Raw genomic sequence first — 18,807 nt, forward strand, 5'->3', positions numbered from 1 at the left:
TCGTTGAATCTACCTGAGATAATGCATCACTGACACAGTGGAATCAAGACTGAGATTTATAGATTGGACAGGAAAGACCTCTTTAGTGCTGAAAGGACGGGAAGCGAATATCTAACACCTGTTAGAGATAGCTATTGTTCCTCCAGGATGAGCTTCACTTCATCAAAACATCTTTGTTAGCCACTAGTGAATCGATGGAACGTTATGAATATCGGGGTTTGTATAGATCCGATATTGATGGGACATACATTTTCAGCTTCAGGGCTAATCGGGGAAGAACATGCATATTTTCTCAGAACTGTAACACCTGCCTATAAGCCCCAAATCAATAGTAGTAAGATAACTGACACCAGCCATGCCATGTTTACTATCTATGGAAAGGTAAAATTCCAATAAAAAATATAGTGCTGATCTCAAACATCTGCGATCATCAGGAGTGAAGATACCTCATAAGTTGGGAATTTCATAAAATCCTGAAGGGCTGAAAACATCCCACAATATGGCCCACGTGAGGTCATCAAGGGGAGATGTATGGATGTAACTTAGGTGCTGATAAAAGGTCAAGGTAAATTATGATCTGTGTTCCAGTAGAGCAGTGTTTCTCAACTCCAGTCCTCAGGACCCCACAACAGATCAGGTTTTCAGAATCTCCTTAGTATTGAACAGGTGAGAGAACCTGGGGCATTTTTTGATGCCTTGATAATAATTCCATCACCTGTGCAATACTAAGGAAATCCTGAAAACATGGCATGTTGGGGGGTCCTGAGGACTGGAGTTGAGAAACACTGCAGTAGAGAGATACACTTCGTAATATGCATGAATCCCATTCACTGAACGTCTCCAATTGAAATGCTCTCCTTCTCTAAATTCAATAATCTCCGGGATCGGCGTAGTAAGTTCTTTTGTTAATCCTGTTTTATTTTATGTAACTGTATATGCCGTATTGTTCTGTCCCCTTTGTAAAATCTTTTGTATATTTTTTATAAACACTGCCTATCTCTCTGGATTAAATCTAAAATGTTATAGTTCTTTTCCTTTTGTTCTGTAAACCGCGCCCCGAAGCCATACGCTACCAGAAATCAGGCGTCCAGATAGCCTGACGACTGGTGGTGGAATTGAGTAATCTTGGGTTATCGTGGAGTTAGCAGTGACCATACCGGGGGTATATATACACATATTCCATGGGTTGGAATAAGAGCTGTATATACCATACGCTCACTGTTAGTTTCCCAATAACCGGCCTATTAGTGGAAACAGCCTGCGGCCTCCTCTGTTAATCATCTGTCAATCACGTAATTGTCTGCAGAGAGCTGTTCGTGACAAAAAGATAACAGCGGGGGGATCTGCGTGACCTCCCATGCTGTAATCTTAAACAGTATTGTATAGATAAAGCGTGGACATATTGTGCGTCTCTTCATGGTGATACATTTGTGTTATGTCTTTCGGCCATTGTTACCGAGGCTATAACTGTGCCCTGTCTTTTTTGAATCACCCCTGAATATCATCCTGCCGACCTCCTGAGCACTCTCTGTATTCCAGGTTCAGGAATGGAGAACCCGAAGCCCACGGACATTCAGGTGTGTGTTGAATCCTTTGGGCTTGAAAAGGCTGGAATGTGGTGAGACGACTGGTGCGTGATGAGACGACCGGCGCATGATGAGACGACCGGCGCGTGATAAGACGACCGGCGCGTGATGAGACAATTGGTGTGTGATGTGACGTTCAACATGTGATGAGACGACTGGCACGTGGTGACACGACCGGTGCATGATGTGACAGCCAACATGTGATGGGATGACTGGTGCATGATGTGACGGCCAACATGTGATGAGATGGCAGGTGCTTGATGTGATGGCCAACATGTGATGAGAAGACCAGCATGTGGACTAGCGTGCTTAGACAGCCTATTAATGGTGAAAGGCCAGAGCATGGTGAGATGGTCTATTAATGGTGAGACGAACAGCATGTGGTAAGATGACAGGCATGTGGTGAGAGCACAGTCGTATGGTAAAAGGACAGACGTGTAGTAAGACAACCGGCACATGGTGAGAGTACTATTGTGTGGTGAGACGGTGGATAGGTGGTGAAACAGCTCATTAATGGTGAGATGACCAGCATATGTTGGGACTGCTGTAATGTGGAGAGACTTCCAGCTTATGGTGAGAGAATCGAAGAGTGATGAGACAACCAATTAATGGTGAGAGGACCAGGGTGTGGTAAGATAACCAGTGTGTGATGAGACGGCCAAAGTTTAGTGAGAGGTGGGGTGAGATGGACAATTAATGGTGAGAAGATTGAATTGTGATGAGATGACCAGCATGTGATGAGATTGCCAACGTGTGGTGTGACAGCTGACATGTAGTGAGATGACCAGCGTGTGGTGAGACAGCCCATCATTGGTGACAAGCGTATGATGACAGAACTTTCCTGTGGCAAGATGGCTCATTAATGGTGAGATGACTGTCATGTGGTGAAAGGAGCTGCACAGTGTGAGATGGCCAGTGTGTGGTGAGAGGATCGATATGTGGTGACATGGCTGAAGTGTAGTGAGACAGTCCATTAAAGATGATATGACCGGCGTACAGTAAGAGGATCGGTGTGGTCAGACGACGAGTATGTGGTGAGAGGATCAGTCTGGAGAGATGACCAGCGTCTGGTGAGAGGACCATGGTGTAGTGAAGTGACAGATGTGTGGTGAGACTCTCCATATGCTGGTTGTCTCACCATCAGTGGGCTGAGGATTGACGTGGTGAGATGGTATGTGGTGAGAGGACCATCGTGTAGAAAGACAGGTGGTGTGTGGTGAGACAGCGCAATGATGGTGTGACTACTAGCATATGGAGAGAGGATGACTGTGGTGAGAGGACCATAGTGTAGTGAAATGACAGATGTGTGGTGAGATGACCGGCATATAGTGAGAGGATCGGTGTGTGGTGAAACGACAGACACGTGGTGAGACAGTCCATTGATGGTTAGACGACTGGCAAATGGTAAGAGGCTCGGTGTGGTGAGACTGCCAGTTTGTGGTGAGAGCATCATTGTGTGGTGAAATGACAGACGTGTGGTGAGACAACAGGCGTATTCTGAGAGGACCGACTTGTGCTGAGAGGTGAGACATGGGTGGAGACGGCCGTCATGTGGTAAGTTTTCCACCAGGTGGTGAGACAATGTAGAAGTTGACAGTGTGTAGAGCGCCTCCTGCAGTCAGCGGATAAGATGGGAATGTGTGTGGCCCCTCCAGGATCCCACAATAATGACTGATTTCTCACTGACAGGATCACATGAGAGTATTGGAATCTGAGGAGAGGATAGAGAGAGAACGTCTGCGGGGTAGGTACCAGATGTAATGTCCTGCCATAAATACCAGTGAGATGCTCTGCAGCACGGCTCCCATCCTCTGTGCTCCTCTGCCCCTCATAGATCGTGTGTACCAGATAGAGAAAGAAAACGTGAAGCTAACAGAGAGAATCATCGAACTACAGGTGAGACTAACCTCGTGTACCTCCGCCTCGTGTGTCTCCACCTCATGTATTTAGGCCGCCCCTCGTGTATCTCCACCTATAGTATCTGTTGCCCCCCATGTATCTCTACCTCATGTATCTCCACCTCCTGTATCTCCACCTCCTGTATCTACGTTGCCCCTCGTGTATCTCCACTTCTTGTATCTACGCTGCCCCTCGTGTATCTCCACTTCTTGTATCTACGCTGCCCCTCGTGTATCTCCACTTCTTGTATCTACGCTGCCCCTCGTGTATCTCCACTTCTTGTATCTACGCTGCCCCTCATGTATCTCCACTTCTTGTATCTACGCTGCCCCTCGTGTATCTCCACTTCTTGTATCTACGCTGCCCCTCGTGTATCTCCACTTCTTGTATCTACGCTGCCCCTCGTGTATCTCCACTTCTTGTATCTACGCTGCCCCTCGTGTATCTCCACTTCTTGTATCTACTCTGCCCCTCGTGTATCTCCACTTCTTGTATCTACGCTGCCCCTCGTGTATCTCCACTTCTTGTATCTACGCTGCCCCTCATGTATCTCCACTTCTTGTATCTACGCTGCCCCTCGTGTATCTCCACTTCTTGTATCTACGCTGCCCCTCGTGTATCTCCACTTCTTGTATCTACGCTGCCCCTCGTGTATCTCCACTTCTTGTATCTACGCTGCCCCTCGTGTATCTCCTCTTCTTGTATCTACGCTGCCCCTCGTGTATCTCCACTTCTTGTATCTACGCCGCCCCTCGTGTATCTCCACTTCTTGTATCTACGCTGCCCCTCGTGTATCTACACCTCTTGTATCTACGCTGCCCCTCGTGTATCTACACCTCTTGTATCTACGCTGCCCCTTGTGTATCTCAACTTCTTGTATCTACGCTGCCCCTCGTGTATCTCCACTTCTTGTATCTACGCTGCCCCTCATGTATCTCCACTTCTTGTATCTACACTGCCCCTCGTGTATCTCCACTTCTTGTATCTACGCTGCCCCTCGTGTATCTCCTCTTCTTGTATCTACGCTGCCCCTCGTGTATCTCCACTTCTTGTATCTACGCCGCCCCTCGTGTATCTCCACTTCTTGTATCTACGCTGCCCCTCGTGTATCTACACCTCTTGTATCTACGCTGCCCCTCGTGTATCTACACCTCTTGTATCTACGCTGCCCCTCGTGTATCTCAACTTCTTGTATCTACGCTGCCCCTTGTGTATCTCCACCTCCTGTATCTTCGTTGCCCCCCATATCTCTCCACTTCTTGTATCTACGCTGCCCCTCGTGTATCTCCACTTCTTGTATCTACGCTGCCCCTCGTGTATCTCCACTTCTTGTATCTACGCCGCCCCTCGTGTATCTCCACTTCTTGTATCTACGCCGCCCCTCGTGTATTTCCTCTTCTTGAATCTACGCTGCCCCTCGTGTATCTCCACTTCTTGTATCTTCGTTGCCCCTCGTGTATCTCCACTTCTTGTATCTACGCTGCCCCTCGTGTATCTCCACTTCTTGTATCTACGCTGCCCCTCGTGTATCTCCACTTCTTGTATCTACGCTGATCCTCGTGTATCTCCACTTCTTGTATCTACTCTGCCCCTCGTGTATCTCCACTTCTTGTATCTACGCTGCCCCTCGTGTATCTCCACCTCCTGTATCTTCGTTGCCCCTCGTGTATTTCCACTTCTTGTATCTACGCTGCCCCTCGTGTATCTCCACTAATTGTATCTACGCTGCCCCTCGTGTATCTCCACCTCTTGTATCTACGCTGCCCCTCGTGTATCTCCACTTCTTGTATCTACGTTGCCCCTCGTGTATCTCCACCTCTTGTATCTACGCTGCCCCTCGTGTATCTCCACTTCTTGTATCTTCGTTGCCCCTCGTGTATCTCCACTAATTGTATCTACGCTGCCCCTCGTGTATCTCTACTTCTTGTATCTACGCTGCCCCTCGTGTATCTCCACTTCTTGTATCTACGCTGCCCCTTGTGTATCTCCACTTCTTGTATCTACTCTGCCCCTCGTGTATCTCCACTTCTTGTATCTACGCTGCCCCTCGTGTATCTCCACTTCTTGTATCTACGCTGCCCCTCGTGTATCTCCACTTCTTGTATCTACACTGCCCCTCGTGTATCTCCACTTCTTGTATCTACGCTGCCCCTCGTGTATCTCCACTTCTTGTATCTACGCTGCCCCTCGTGTATCTTCACTTCTTGTATCTACACTGCCCCTCGTGTATCTTCACTTCTTGTATCTACGCTGCCCCTCGTGTATCTCCACTTCTTGTATCTACGCTTCCCCTCGTGTATCTCCACTTCTTGTATCTACGCTGCCCCTCGTGTATCTACGCTTCCCCTCGTGTATCTCCACTTCTTGTATCTACGCTGCTCCTCGTGTATCTCCACTTCTTGTATCTACGCTGCCCCTCGTGTATCTCCACTTCTTGTATCTACGCTGCCCCTTCTGTATCTCCACTTCTAGTATCTACGCTGCCTCTTCTGTATCTACACTTCTTGTATCTACGCTGCCCCTCGTGTTTCTCCACTTCTTGTATCTACGCTGCCCCTCGTGTATCTCCACTTCTTGTATCTACGCTGCCCCTCATGTATCTCCACCTCCTGTATCTACGCTGCCCCTCGTGTATCTCCACTTCTTGTATCTCCACTTCTTGTATCTACGCTGCCCCTTGTGTATCTCCACTTCTTGTATCTACGCTGCCCCTCGTGTATCTCCACTTCTTGTATCTACGCTGCTCCTCGTGTATCTCCACTTCTTGTATCTACGCTGCCCCTTCTGTATCTCCACTTCTTGTATCTACGCTGCCCCTTCTGTATCTACACTTCTTGTATCTACGCTGCTCCTCGTGTATCTCCACTTCTTGTACCTACGCTGCCCCTCGTGTATCTCCACTTCTTGTATCTACGCTGCTCCTCGTGTATCTCCACTTCTTGTATCTACGCTGCCCCTTCTGTATCTCCACTTCTTGTATCTACGCTGCCCCTTCTGTATCTACACTTCTTGTATCTACGCTGCCTCTCGTGTATCTCCACTTCTTGTATCTACGCTGCCCCTCATGTATCTCCACTTCTTGTATCTACGCTGCCCCTCATGTATCTCCACCTCCTGTATCTACGCTGCCCCTCGTGTATCTCCACTTCTTGTATCTCCACTTCTTGTATCTACGCTGCCCCTCGTGTATCTCCACTTCTTGTATCTCCACTTCTTGTATCTATGCTGCCCCTCGTGTATCTCCACTTCTTGAATCTATGCTGCCCCTCGTGTATCTCCACTTCTTGTATCTACGCTGCCCCTCGTGTATCTCCACTTCTTGTATCTACGCTGCCCCTCGTGTATCTCCACTTCTTGTATCTACTCTGCCCCTCGTGTATCTCCACTTCTTGTATCTACGCTGCCCCTCGTGTATCTCCACTTCTTGTATCTACGCTGCCCCTCGTGTATCTCCACTTCTTGTATCTACGCTGCCCCTCGTGTATCTCCACTTCTTGTATCTACGCTGCCCCTCGTGTATCTCCACTTCTTGTATCTACGCTGCCCCTCGTGTATCTCCACCTCTTGTATCTACGCTGCCCCTCGTGTATCTCCACTTCTTGTATCTACGCTTCCCCTCGTGTATCTCCACTTCTTGTATCTACGCTTCCCCTCGTGTATCTCCACTTCTTGTATCTACGCTGCCCCTCGTGTATCTCCACTTCTTGTATCTCCACTTCTTGTATCTACGCTGATCCTCGTGTATCTCCACTTCTTGTATCTACGCTGCCCCTCGTGTATCTCCACTTCTTGTATCTACGCTGCCCCTCGTGTATCTCCACTTCTTGTATCTACGCTGCCCCTCATGTATCTCCTCTTCTTGTATCTACGCTGTCCCTCGTGTATCTCCACTTCTTGTATCTACGCTGCCCCTCGTGTATCTCTACTTCTTGTATCTACGCTGCCCCTCGTGTATCTCCACTTCTTGTATCTACGCTGCCCCTCGTATATCTCCACTTCTTGTATCTACGCTGCCCCTCGTGTATCTCCACTTCTTGTATCTACGCAGCCCCTCGTGTATCTCCACTTCTTGTATCTACGCTGCCCCTCGTGTATCTCCACTTCTTGTATCTACGCTGCCCCTCGTGTATCTCCACTTCTTGTATCTACGCCGCCCCTCGTGTATCTCCACTTCTTGTATCTACGCCGCCCCTCGTGTATCTCCACTTCTTGTATCTACGCACCCCCTCGTGTATCTCCACTTCTTGTATCTACGCTGCCCCTCGTGTATCTCCACTTCTTGTATCTACGCACCCCCTCGTGTATCTCCACTTCTTGTATCTACGTTGCCCCTCGTGTATCTCCACTTCTTGTATCTACGCTGCCCCTCATGTATCTCCACTTCTTGTATCTACGCTGCCCTTCGTGTATCTCCACTTCTTGTATCTACGCTGCCCCATCGTGTATCTCCACTTCTTGTATCCACGCTGCCCCTCGTGTATCTCCACCTCTTGTATCTACGCTGCCCCTCGTGTATCTCCACTTCTCGTATCTACGCTGCACCTCGTGTATCTCCAGTTCTCGTATCTACGCTGCCCCTCGTGTATCTCCACTTCTTGTATCTACGCTGCCCCTCGTGTATCTCCACTTCTTGTATCTTCGTTGCCCCTCGTGTATCTCCACCTCTTGTATCTACGCTGCCCCTCGTGTATCTCCACTTCTTGTATCTACACTGCCCTTCGTGTATCTTCACTTCTTGTATCTACGCTGACCCTCGTGTATCTCCACTTCTTGTATCTACGCTGCCCCTCGTGTATCTCCACTTCTTGTATCTACGCTGCCCCTCATATATCTCCACTTCTTGTATCTACGCTGCCCCTCGTGTATCTCCACTTCTTGTATCTACGCTGCTCCTCGTGTATCTCCACTTCTTGTATCTACGCTGCCCCTCGTATATCTCCACTTCTTGTATCTACGCTGCCCCTCGTGTATCTCCACTTCTTGTATCTACGCTGCCCCTCGTGTATCTCCACTTCTTGTATCTACGCCGCCCCTCGTGTATCTACGCCGCCCCTCGTGTATCTCCACTTCTTGTATCTACGAAGCCCCTCGTGTATCTCCACTTCTTGTATCTACGCTGCCCCTCGTGTATCTCCACTTCTTGTATCTACGCTGCCCCTCATGTATCTCCACTTCTTGTATCTACGCTGCCCTTCGTGCATCTCCACTTCTTGTATCTACGCTGCCCCTCGTGTATCTCCACTTCTTGTATCTACGCTGCCCCTCGTGTATCTCCACTTCTTGTATCTACTCTGCCCCTCGTGTATCTCCACTTCTTGTATCTATGCTGCCCCTCGTGTATCTCCACTTCTTGTATCTACGCTGCCCCTCGTGTATCTCCACTTCTTGTATCTACGCTGCCCCTCGTGTATCTCCACTTCTTGTATCTACGCTGCCCCTCGTGTATCTCCACTTCTTGTATCTACGCTGCCCCTCGTGTATCTCCACTTCTTGTATCTACGCTGCCCCTCATGTATCTCCACTTCTTGTATCTACGCTGCCCTTCGTGTATCTCCACTTCTTGTATCTACGCTGCCCCATCGTGTATCTCCACTTCTTGTATCCACGCTGCCCCTCGTGTATCTCCACCTCTTGTATCTACGCTGCCCCTCGTGTATCTCCACTTCTCGTATCTACGCTGCACCTCGTGTATCTCCAGTTCTCGTATCTACGCTGCCCCTCGTGTATCTCCACTTCTTGTATCTACGCTGCCCCTCGTGTATCTCCACTTCTTGTATCTTCGTTGCCCCTCGTGTATCTCCACCTCTTGTATCTACGCTGCCCCTCGTGTATCTCCACTTCTTGTATCTACACTGCCCTTCGTGTATCTTCACTTCTTGTATCTACGCTGACCCTCGTGTATCTCCACTTCTTGTATCTACGCTGCCCCTCGTGTATCTCCACTTCTTGTATCTACGCTGCCCCTCATATATCTCCACTTCTTGTATCTACGCTGCCCCTCGTGTATCTCCACTTCTTGTATCTACGCTGCTCCTCGTGTATCTCCACTTCTTGTATCTACGCTGCCCCTCGTATATCTCCACTTCTTGTATCTACGCTGCCCCTCGTGTATCTCCACTTCTTGTATCTACGCTGCCCCTCGTGTATCTCCACTTCTTGTATCTACGCCGCCCCTCGTGTATCTCCACTTCTTGTATCTACGCTGCCCCTCGTGTATCTCCACTTCTTGTATCTACGCTGCCCCTCGTATATCTCCACTTCTTGTATCTACGCTGCCCCTCGTATATCTCCACTTCTTGTATCTACGCTGCCCCTCGTGTATCTCCACTTCTTGTATCTACGCCGCCCCTCGTGTATCTCCACTTCTTGTATCTACGAAGCCCCTCGTGTATCTCCACTTCTTGTATCTACGCTGCCCCTCGTGTATCTCCACTTCTTGTATCTACGCTGCCCCTCATGTATCTCCACTTCTTGTATCTACGCTGCCCCTCGTGCATCTCCACTTCTTGTATCTACGCTGCCCCTCGTGTATCTCCACTTCTTGTATCTACGCTGCCCCTCGTATATCTCCACTTCTTGTATCTACTCTGCCCCTCGTGTATCTCCACTTCTTGTATCTATGCTGCCCCTCGTGTATCTCCACTTCTTGTATCTACGCTGCCCCTCGTGTATCTCCACTTCTTGTATCTACGCTGCCCCTCGTGTATCTCCACTTCTTGTATCTACGCTGCCCCTCGTGTATCTCCACTTCTTGTATCTACGCTGCCCCTCGTGTATCTCCACTTCTTGTATCTACGCTGCCCCTCGTGTATCTCCACCTCTTGTATCTACGCTGCCCCTCGTGTATCTCCACTTCTTGTATCTACGCTTCCCCTTGTGTATCTCCACTTCTTGTATCTACGCTTCCCCTCGTGTATCTCCACTTCTTGTATCTACACTGCCCCTCGTGTATCTCCACTTCTTGTATCTACGCTGCCCCTCGTGTATCTCCACTTCTTGTATCTACGCTGCCCCTCGTGTATCTCCACCTCTTGTATCTACGCTGCCCCTCGTGTATCTCCACTTCTTGTATCTCCACTTCTTGTATCTACGCTGATCCTCGTGTATCTCCACTTCTTGTATCTACACTGCCCCTCGTGTATCTCCACTTCTTGTATCTACGCTGCCCCTCGTGTATCTCCACTTCTTGTATCTACGCTGCCCCTCGTGTATCTCCACCTCTTGTATCTACGCTGCCCCTCGTGTATCTCCACTTCTTGTATCTACGCTTCCCCTCGTGTATCTCCACTTCTTGTATCTACGCTTCCCCTCGTGTATCTCCACTCCTTGTATCTACGCTGCCCCTCGTGTATCTCCACTTCTTGTATCTACGCTGCCCCTCGTGTATCTCCACTTCTTGTATCTACGCTGCCCCTCGTGTATCTCCACTTCTTGTATCTACGCTGCCCCTCGTGTATCTCCACTTCTTGTATCTACGCTGCCCCTCGTATATCTCCACTTCTTGTATCTACGCTGCCCCTCGTGTATCTCCACTTCTTGTATCTACGCTTCCCCTCGTGTATCTCCACTTCTTGTATATACGCTGCCCCTCGTGTATCTCCACTTCTTGTATCTACGCTGCCCCTCGTGTATCTCCACTTCTTGTATCTACGCCGCCCCTCGTGTATCTCTACTTCTTGTATCTACGCACCCCCTCATGTATCTCCACTTCTTGTATCTACGCTGCCCCTCGTGTATCTCCACTTCTTGTATCTACGCTGCCCCTCATGTATCTCCACTTCTTGTATCTACGCTGCCCTTCGTGTATCTCCACTTCTTGTATCTACGCTGCCCCTCGTGTATCTCCACTTCTTGTATTTACGTTGCCCCTCGTGTATCTCCACTTCTTGTATCTACGTTGCCCCTCGTGTATCTCCACTTCTTGTATCCCAACTTCTTGTATCTACGCTGATCCTCGTGTATCTCCACTTCTTGTATCTACGCTGCCCCTCATGTATCTCCTCTTCTTGTATCTACGCTGCCCCTCGTGTATCTCCACTTCTTGTATCTACGCTGCCCCTCGTGTATCTCCACTTCTTGTATCTACGCTGCCCCTCGTATATCTCCACTTCTTGTATCTACGCTGCCCCTCGTGTATCTCCACTTCTTGTATCTACGCTGCCCCTCGTGTATCTCCACTTCTTGTATCTACGCTGCCCCTCGTGTATCTCCACTTCTTGTATCTACGCTGCCCCTCGTGTATCTCCACTTCTTGTATCTACGCTGCCCCTCGTGTATCTCCACTTCTTGTATCTACGCCGCCCCTCGTGTATCTCCACTTCTTGTATCTACGCACCCCCTCATGTATCTCCACTTCTTGTATCTACGCTGCCCCTCGTGTATCTCCACTTCTTGTATCTACGCTGCCCCTCATGTATCTCCACTTCTTGTATCTACGCTGCCCTTCGTGTATCTCCACTTCTTGTATCTACGCTGCCCCTCGTGTATCTCCACTTCTTGTATCTACGCTGCCCCTCGTGTATCTTCACTTCTTGTATCTACGTTGCCCCTCGTGTATCTCCACTTCTTGTATCTACGCTGCCTCTCGTGTATCTCCACTTCTTGTATCTACACTGCCCCTCGTGTATCTTCACTTCTTGTATCTACGTTGCCCCTCGTGTATCTCCACTTCTTGTATCTATGCTGCCCCTCGTGTATCTCCACTTCTTGTATCTACGCTGCCCCTCGTGTATCTCCACTTCTTGTATCTACGCTGCCCCTCGTGTATCTCCACTTCTTGTATCTACGCTGCCTCTCGTGTATCTCCACTTCTTGTATCTACGCTGCCTCTCGTGTATCTCCACTTCTTGTATCTACGCTGCCTCTCGTGTATCTCCACTTCTTGTATCTACGCTGATCCTCGTGTATCTTCACTTCTTGTATCTACGTTGCCCCTCGTGTATCTCCACTTCTTGTATCTACGCTGCCCCTCGTGTATCTCCACTTCTTGTATCTACGCTTTCCCTCGTGTATCTCCACTTCTTCTATCTACGCTGCCCCTCGTGTATCTCCGCTTCTTGTATCTACGCTGCCCCTCCTGTATCTCCACTTCTTGTATCTACGCTTTCCCTCGTGTATCTCCACTTCTTGTATCTACGCTGCCCCTCGTGTATCTCCGCTTCTTGTATCTACGCTGCCCCCTGTGTATCTCCACTTCTTGTATCTACGCTTTCCCTCGTGTATCTCCACTTCTTGTATCTACGCTGCCCCTCGTGTATCTCCGCTTCTTGTATCTACGCTGCCCCTCCTGTATCTCCACTTCTTGTATCTACGCTTTCCCTCGTGTATCTCCACTTCTTGTATCTACGCTGCCCCTCGTGTATCTCCGCTTCTTGTATCTACGCTGCCCCCTGTGTATCTCCACTTCTTGTATCTACGCTTTCCCTCGTGTATCTCCACTTCTTGTATCTACGCTGCCCCTCGTGTATCTCCGCTTCTTGTATCTACGCTGCCCCCTGTGTATCTCCACTTCTTGTATCTACGCTTTCCCTCGTGTATCTCCACTTCTTGTATCTACTCTGCCCCTCGTGTATCTCCATTTCTTGTATCTACACTGCCCCTCGTGTATCTTCACTTCTTGTATCTACGTTGCCCCTCGTGTATCTCCACTTCTTGTATCTACGCTGCCCCCTGTGTATCTCCACTTCTTGTATCTACGCTTTCCCTCGTGTATCTCCACTTCTTGTATCTACGTTGCCCCTCGTGTATCTCCACTTCTTGTATCTACGCTGCCCCTCGTGTATCTCCACTTCTTGTATCTACGCTGCCCCTCGTGTATCTCCGCTTCTTGTATCTACGCTGCCCCTCGTGTATCTCCGCTTCTTGTATCTACGCTGCCCCTCGTGTATCTCCACTTCTTGTATCTACGCTTTCCCTCGTGTATCTCCACTTCTTGTATCTACGCTGCCCCTCGTGTATCTCCACTTCTTGTATCTACTCTGCCCCTCGTGTATCTTCACTTCTTGTATCTACTTTGCCCCTCGTGTATCTCCACTTCTTGTATCTACGCTGCCTCTCGTGTATCTCCACTTCTTGTATCTACACTGCCCCTCGTGTATCTTCACTTCTTGTATCTACGTTGCCCCTCGTGTATCTCCACTTCTTGTATCTACGCTGCCTCTCGTGTATCTCCACTTCTTGTATCTACACTGCCCCTCGTGTATCTTCACTTCTTGTATCTACGTTGCCCCTCGTGTATCTCCACTTCTTGTATCTACACTGCCCCTCTTGTATCTTCACTTCTTGTATCTACGTTGCCCCTCGTGTATCTCCACTTCTTGTATCTACGCTGCCTCTCGTGTATCTCCACTTCTTGTATCTACACTGCCCCTCGTGTATCTTCACTTCTTGTATCTACGTTGCCCCTCGTGTATCTCCACTTCTTGTATCTACGCTGCCCCTCGTGTATCTCCACTTCTTGTATCTACGCTGCCCCTCGTGTATCTCCACTTCTTCTATCTACGCTGATCCTCGTGTATCTCCACCTCTTGTATCTACGCTGCCCCTCGTGTATCTCCACTTCTTGTATCTACGCTGCCCCTCGTGTATCTCCACTTCTTGTATCTACGCTGCCCCTCGTGTATCTCCACTTCTTGTATCTACGCTGCCCCTCGTATATCTCCACTTCTTGTATCTACGCTGCCCCTCGTGTATCTCCACTTCTTGTATCTACGCTGCCCCTCGTATATCTCCACTTCTTGTATCTATGCTGTCCCTTGTGTATCTCCACTTCTTGTATCTACGCTGCCCCTCGTGTATCTCCACTTCTTGTATCTACGCTGCCCCTCGTGTATCTCCACTTCTTGTATCTATGCTGCCCCTCGTGTATCTCCACTTCTTGTATCTATGCTGCCCCTCGTGTATCTCCACTACTTGTATCTACGCTGCCCCTCGTGTATCTCCACTTCTTTTATCTACGCTGCCCCTCGTGTATCTCCACTTCTTTTATCTATGCCGCCCCTCGTGTATCTCCACTTCTTTTATCTACGCTGCCCTTCGTGTGTCTCCACCTCATGTATCTCTGCCTCATGTGTCTCACCCGAATCTTGTCTTTCTCCACTCCACCTGCATCCTGTCCTGGGGACATCCATCTCCTTTGTCTTTCTGTGACTTCCTTTGTGTCTTGTTCACAGGGTGAAGTGCAGGATCTCAACCTGCTGCAGTCAGATCTCCGAACGGCCGTCTCTGTAGCCGAAAGGTTTAGAGAGGAGACCCAAGAGAAACTGGAGATATGTGAGCGAGAGAACCAGAGACTGAGAAGCAAGGGGTGAGTGGCACCTGAGACCAGAGTCCAAGTTAATTCTTGATGGTGTATCCCTCTGAGTTGGTAACATGTCTCTGGGTTTTGATGGTGATCCCTCTGAGGTGATAATATGACTCTAGGTTTTGGTGGTAGATCCCTCTGAGGTGATAAAATGACTCTGGGTTTTGATGGTGGATCCCTCTGAGGTGGTAACATGGCTCTGGGTGGTGGATCTCTCTGAGGTGTTAACATGGCTCTGGGTGGTGGATCCCTCTGAGGTGGTGCATGGCTCTGGGTGGTGGTGGATCCCTCTGAGGTGGTTACTATGACTATGAGTGATGGTGGATCCCTCTGGGGTGGTACATGGCTCTGTGTGGTGGATCCCTCTGAGATGGTACATGGCTCTGGATGGTGGTGGATCTCTCTGAGGTGGTACATGGATCTGGATGGCAGTGTATGCCTTTGAGGTGGTAACTTGACCCTGGGTGTGGATCCCTCTGAGGAGGTACATTGCTACGAGTGATGGTGGATCAATCAGAGGTGGTACGTGGCTCTGGGTGGTGGATCTCTCTGAGGTAGTACATGGCTTTTTGTGGTGGTGGATCCTTCTTAGATGGTACATGGCTCTGGGTGAAGGTGGATCCCTCTGAGGTGGTACATGGCTCAGGGTGATGGTGCATCCCTCTGAGGTGGTACATGTCTTTGGGTGATGGTGGATCCCTCTGAGGTGGTACATGGCTCAGGGTGATGGTGCATCCCTCTGAGGTAGTACATGGCTTTTGGTGGTGGTGGATCCTTCTTAGGTGGTAGATGGCTCAGGGTGATGGTGGATCCCTCTGAGGTGGTACATGGCTCAGGGTGTTGGTGGATCCGTATGAGGTGCACTGGGTGGTGGTGGATCCCTCTAAGTCTAGGGGATGGTGGGTCACACACCGGAACAGTGAAGAGTACCTTTATATAGGGGATATAAGAGGACAAGTGGGGTGTACATTGAGAACTGATGGGGATGAATGCTGAGGATTAACTGTGGTCTTTCCATCTAGATCTGACTCTGTGGATTGGTCAGAGACCCCGACTGTGAATGGTGCTCTGCAGGGATACCGCAGCCTTCCTCGCGGAGTCATCCTGTCCTCCATGCGAGTAGGTTGAGCCCTCACATCCTATGTGTGGCCGTCACTTCTCCACTTACTCTTCTCTATTTGCAGGACCCTATCCTAAAGTCCAGCAGCCTGATGAGCGTGCCTCCCAGCAGTGCCCGCGCCCAGGACTCAGGTGACATTTGCCCCCATTAGAAATCCATGAACCTCAGAGGTCTCTCAGTGAAGGTCTCTTCTGTGTCTGTAGACAGTGATTGTTTCTTCTCCCTCCTCCATAAGATGTGTCATGGGAGAGCCACCAAGATGCTCCAACCGTCCTCTCCTCCTTTCACCCCCTCACAATTTAGTTCATGAATCCTAGCATTAACTGTATGTCAGAGAAAAGCTGGGGGATCCCACCACTGCCACCAATTTGTCATGACAATCACACAATTGACTGACGATTGATGGATGAGGCCGCGGCTGTTTTCGCTAATAGGCCGGTTATTGTGCTCTTCCCAGTGAGCGTATAGTATATACACATCCGAAACCAACACATGGGCATATATATATACTTTGGTCCTGTCACTGCCAAGCTCCACAATAACCACAGAACAAAGTTAGCTGCCACCGCCAATCGTTTACACAGGCGGATTGGACACCCGCTACAGGTAGCATAAGACTTCAGGGGTGCGATTTACAGAGCAAGAGGAACAGAGTTATTACATTTTATATATTTAATCCAGAAAGATAGGCAGTGTTTATAAAAATGTACAAAATGGGAACAAAACAATACAATATATACTATTACATAGCATAAAAGAAAAAGTACTAAACCCGATGTCACTGGAATGATGCAGACCTTAGCGCAGGGGAGCGCTCTGATTGGGAAAATGGTGCAGAACTATAGCGAGCTGTATCTCCCAGCACTGAACAATGACAAAAATTCAGGATCTCCTTTTAGCAGGGACCAGCCGCTCCCACATACCTCTCTTTGGTGACCTCAGATGGGGGCTGATAGATGAGATGCTGCTCAGGTACTAAAAATTGTGAGATTCCTGGTATTGAGGATATCTGCCCCCCCGGAGGTCCAAGGCGGGAGATATTAATGCCATATTTCCTATCATGATTTTTAGCGTTCGATAGATAGGAGCTGTGGCATATACAACTTTGTCCATCTGTCTAATATTAATTCTGGGCTGATTAGCGCACTGCCCCACAATGCAAGTATATGCATTGCATTTGTACCGGGGCCATGATGTTGAAAATATGTCTCCCATAACTATAGGACCTGCGCCTCTCACAAAAAAAACAATAGTCATTATTGGAATCCTGTACTGGAGTGTCTGATATCATTGGCCTGTGTCACTTTTGAAGATTGGAACAGTTATCCACACAGGGAGAAAAGTTTATCCTCCAACCTCTTGTACAGACTTTGTCTGCTCTCCATCAGATAACCCACTTCAATTACCTGTTCACAGCAGGAGGTCACAGAACTAATAGGGGTCCGATGTAGTGTTAGAGTGTTAGCCCTTTCTCCATTTACAATTGATAATGAAGCCATGCTTCTATGCTCAATATGATGGTGACACATCCCCTCTCGAGATGGTTTTATAGATTGCTCCTTGACGTTTATGACATTTCTGTTGAATGATGAGAGTATTTGTCCCATAACTGATATTTACATGTATCTCGATTATCAGAAGCCACAGCATCTCGCAGAGAGAGAAGAGGAAGCCTGGAAACCCTATTAAACCAGTCAAAAGCCACGTGAGTGACCCAACTCTGCACACGTGAACTATCACCCCCATCGTCAGGCAGTGCATCGTTACGTGGCCGCCATGGTGGGCTGATTCTGATCTTTCTTACTTACTCAGGGAGAATTTGACTGAAGATTCCGGCTCCTTTTTCCGTCGTTATGGAGGTTCGAAAAGAGGCGTCTTCCTGCGCTGGGCCCAGGACCGCACCTGCGGGTACAAGGTGGGTGCAGGGAGAGATCCGGGGCCCCCAGTAGATCACACAGCTCAGGGGGTCATCTGACAACTGAAGGTCACAGATTCCCAGACCTGCAATTCTACTGTGTCATCTGTAGGGATCACCCGTCCACTGTGTGAGCTGTAGGGATCACCCGTCCACTGTGTGAGCTGTAGGGATCACCCGTCCACTGTGTGAGCTGTAGGGATCACCTGTCCACTGTGTGAGCTGTAGGGATCACCCGTGCACTGTGTGAGTTGTAGGGATCACCCGTGCACTGTGTGAGCTGTAGGGATCACCCGTGCACTGTGCGAGCTGTAGGGATCACCCGTCCACTGTGTGAGCTGTAGGGATCACCGGTCCACTGTGTGAGCTGTAGAGATCACCAGTGCACTGTGTGAGCTGTAGGGATCACCCGTGCACTGTGTGAGCTGTAGGGATCACAAGTCCACTGTGTGAGCTGTAGGGATCACCCGTCCACTGTGTGAGCTGTAGGGATCACCCGTCCACTGTGTGAGCTGTAGGGATCACCCGTCCACTGTGTGAGCTGTAGGGATCACCCGTCCACTGTGTGAGCTGTAAGGATCACCCGTCCACTGTGTGAGCTGTAGAGATCACCGTCCACTGTGTGAGCTGAAGGGATCACCCATCCACTGTGTGAGTTGTAGAGATCACCGTCCACTGTGTGAGCTGTAGGGATCACCCATCCACTGTGTGAGTTGGAGGGATCACCCGTCCACTGTGTGAGTTGTAGGGATAACCCGTCCACTGTGTGAGCTGTAGGGATCACCCATCCACTGTGTGAGCTGTAGAGATTACCCATCCACTATGTGAGCTGTAGGGATCACCCGTCCACTGTATGAGCTGAAGTGATCACCCGTGCACTGTGTGAGCTGTAGGGATCACCCGTCCACTGTATGAGCCGTAGGGATCACCTATCCACTGTGTGAGCTGTAGGGATCACCCGTCCACTGTGTGAGCTGTAGGGATC

At 49.4% G+C, this 18,807-nt stretch overlaps 1 protein-coding gene across 1 annotated transcript in view; it reads left to right on the forward strand.

Annotated features, from left to right (window-relative positions):
- The window catches only part of LOC141162683 (uncharacterized), a 44,827-nt gene that overhangs the window by 14,700 nt on the left and 11,320 nt on the right, over positions 1 to 18,807 (forward strand). Inside the window, exons 3-10 of the mRNA XM_073649039.1 lie at positions 1,540 to 1,577; positions 3,276 to 3,330; positions 3,421 to 3,482; positions 14,657 to 14,790; positions 15,810 to 15,906; positions 15,972 to 16,038; positions 17,546 to 17,612; positions 17,720 to 17,822. Coding sequence (XP_073505140.1) covers positions 1,540 to 1,577; positions 3,276 to 3,330; positions 3,421 to 3,482; positions 14,657 to 14,790; positions 15,810 to 15,906; positions 15,972 to 16,038; positions 17,546 to 17,612; positions 17,720 to 17,822 — 623 coding nt within the window. The remainder of the gene's footprint in view (positions 1 to 1,539; positions 1,578 to 3,275; positions 3,331 to 3,420; positions 3,483 to 14,656; positions 14,791 to 15,809; positions 15,907 to 15,971; positions 16,039 to 17,545; positions 17,613 to 17,719; positions 17,823 to 18,807) is intronic.

Source organism: Phyllobates terribilis, unplaced genomic scaffold (genome assembly GCF_046119375.1).
Source record: "Phyllobates terribilis strain yellow unplaced genomic scaffold, ASM4611937v1 Scaffold_9__5_contigs__length_417890890, whole genome shotgun sequence".
NCBI classification, from domain to species: domain Eukaryota; kingdom Metazoa; phylum Chordata; class Amphibia; order Anura; family Dendrobatidae; genus Phyllobates; species Phyllobates terribilis.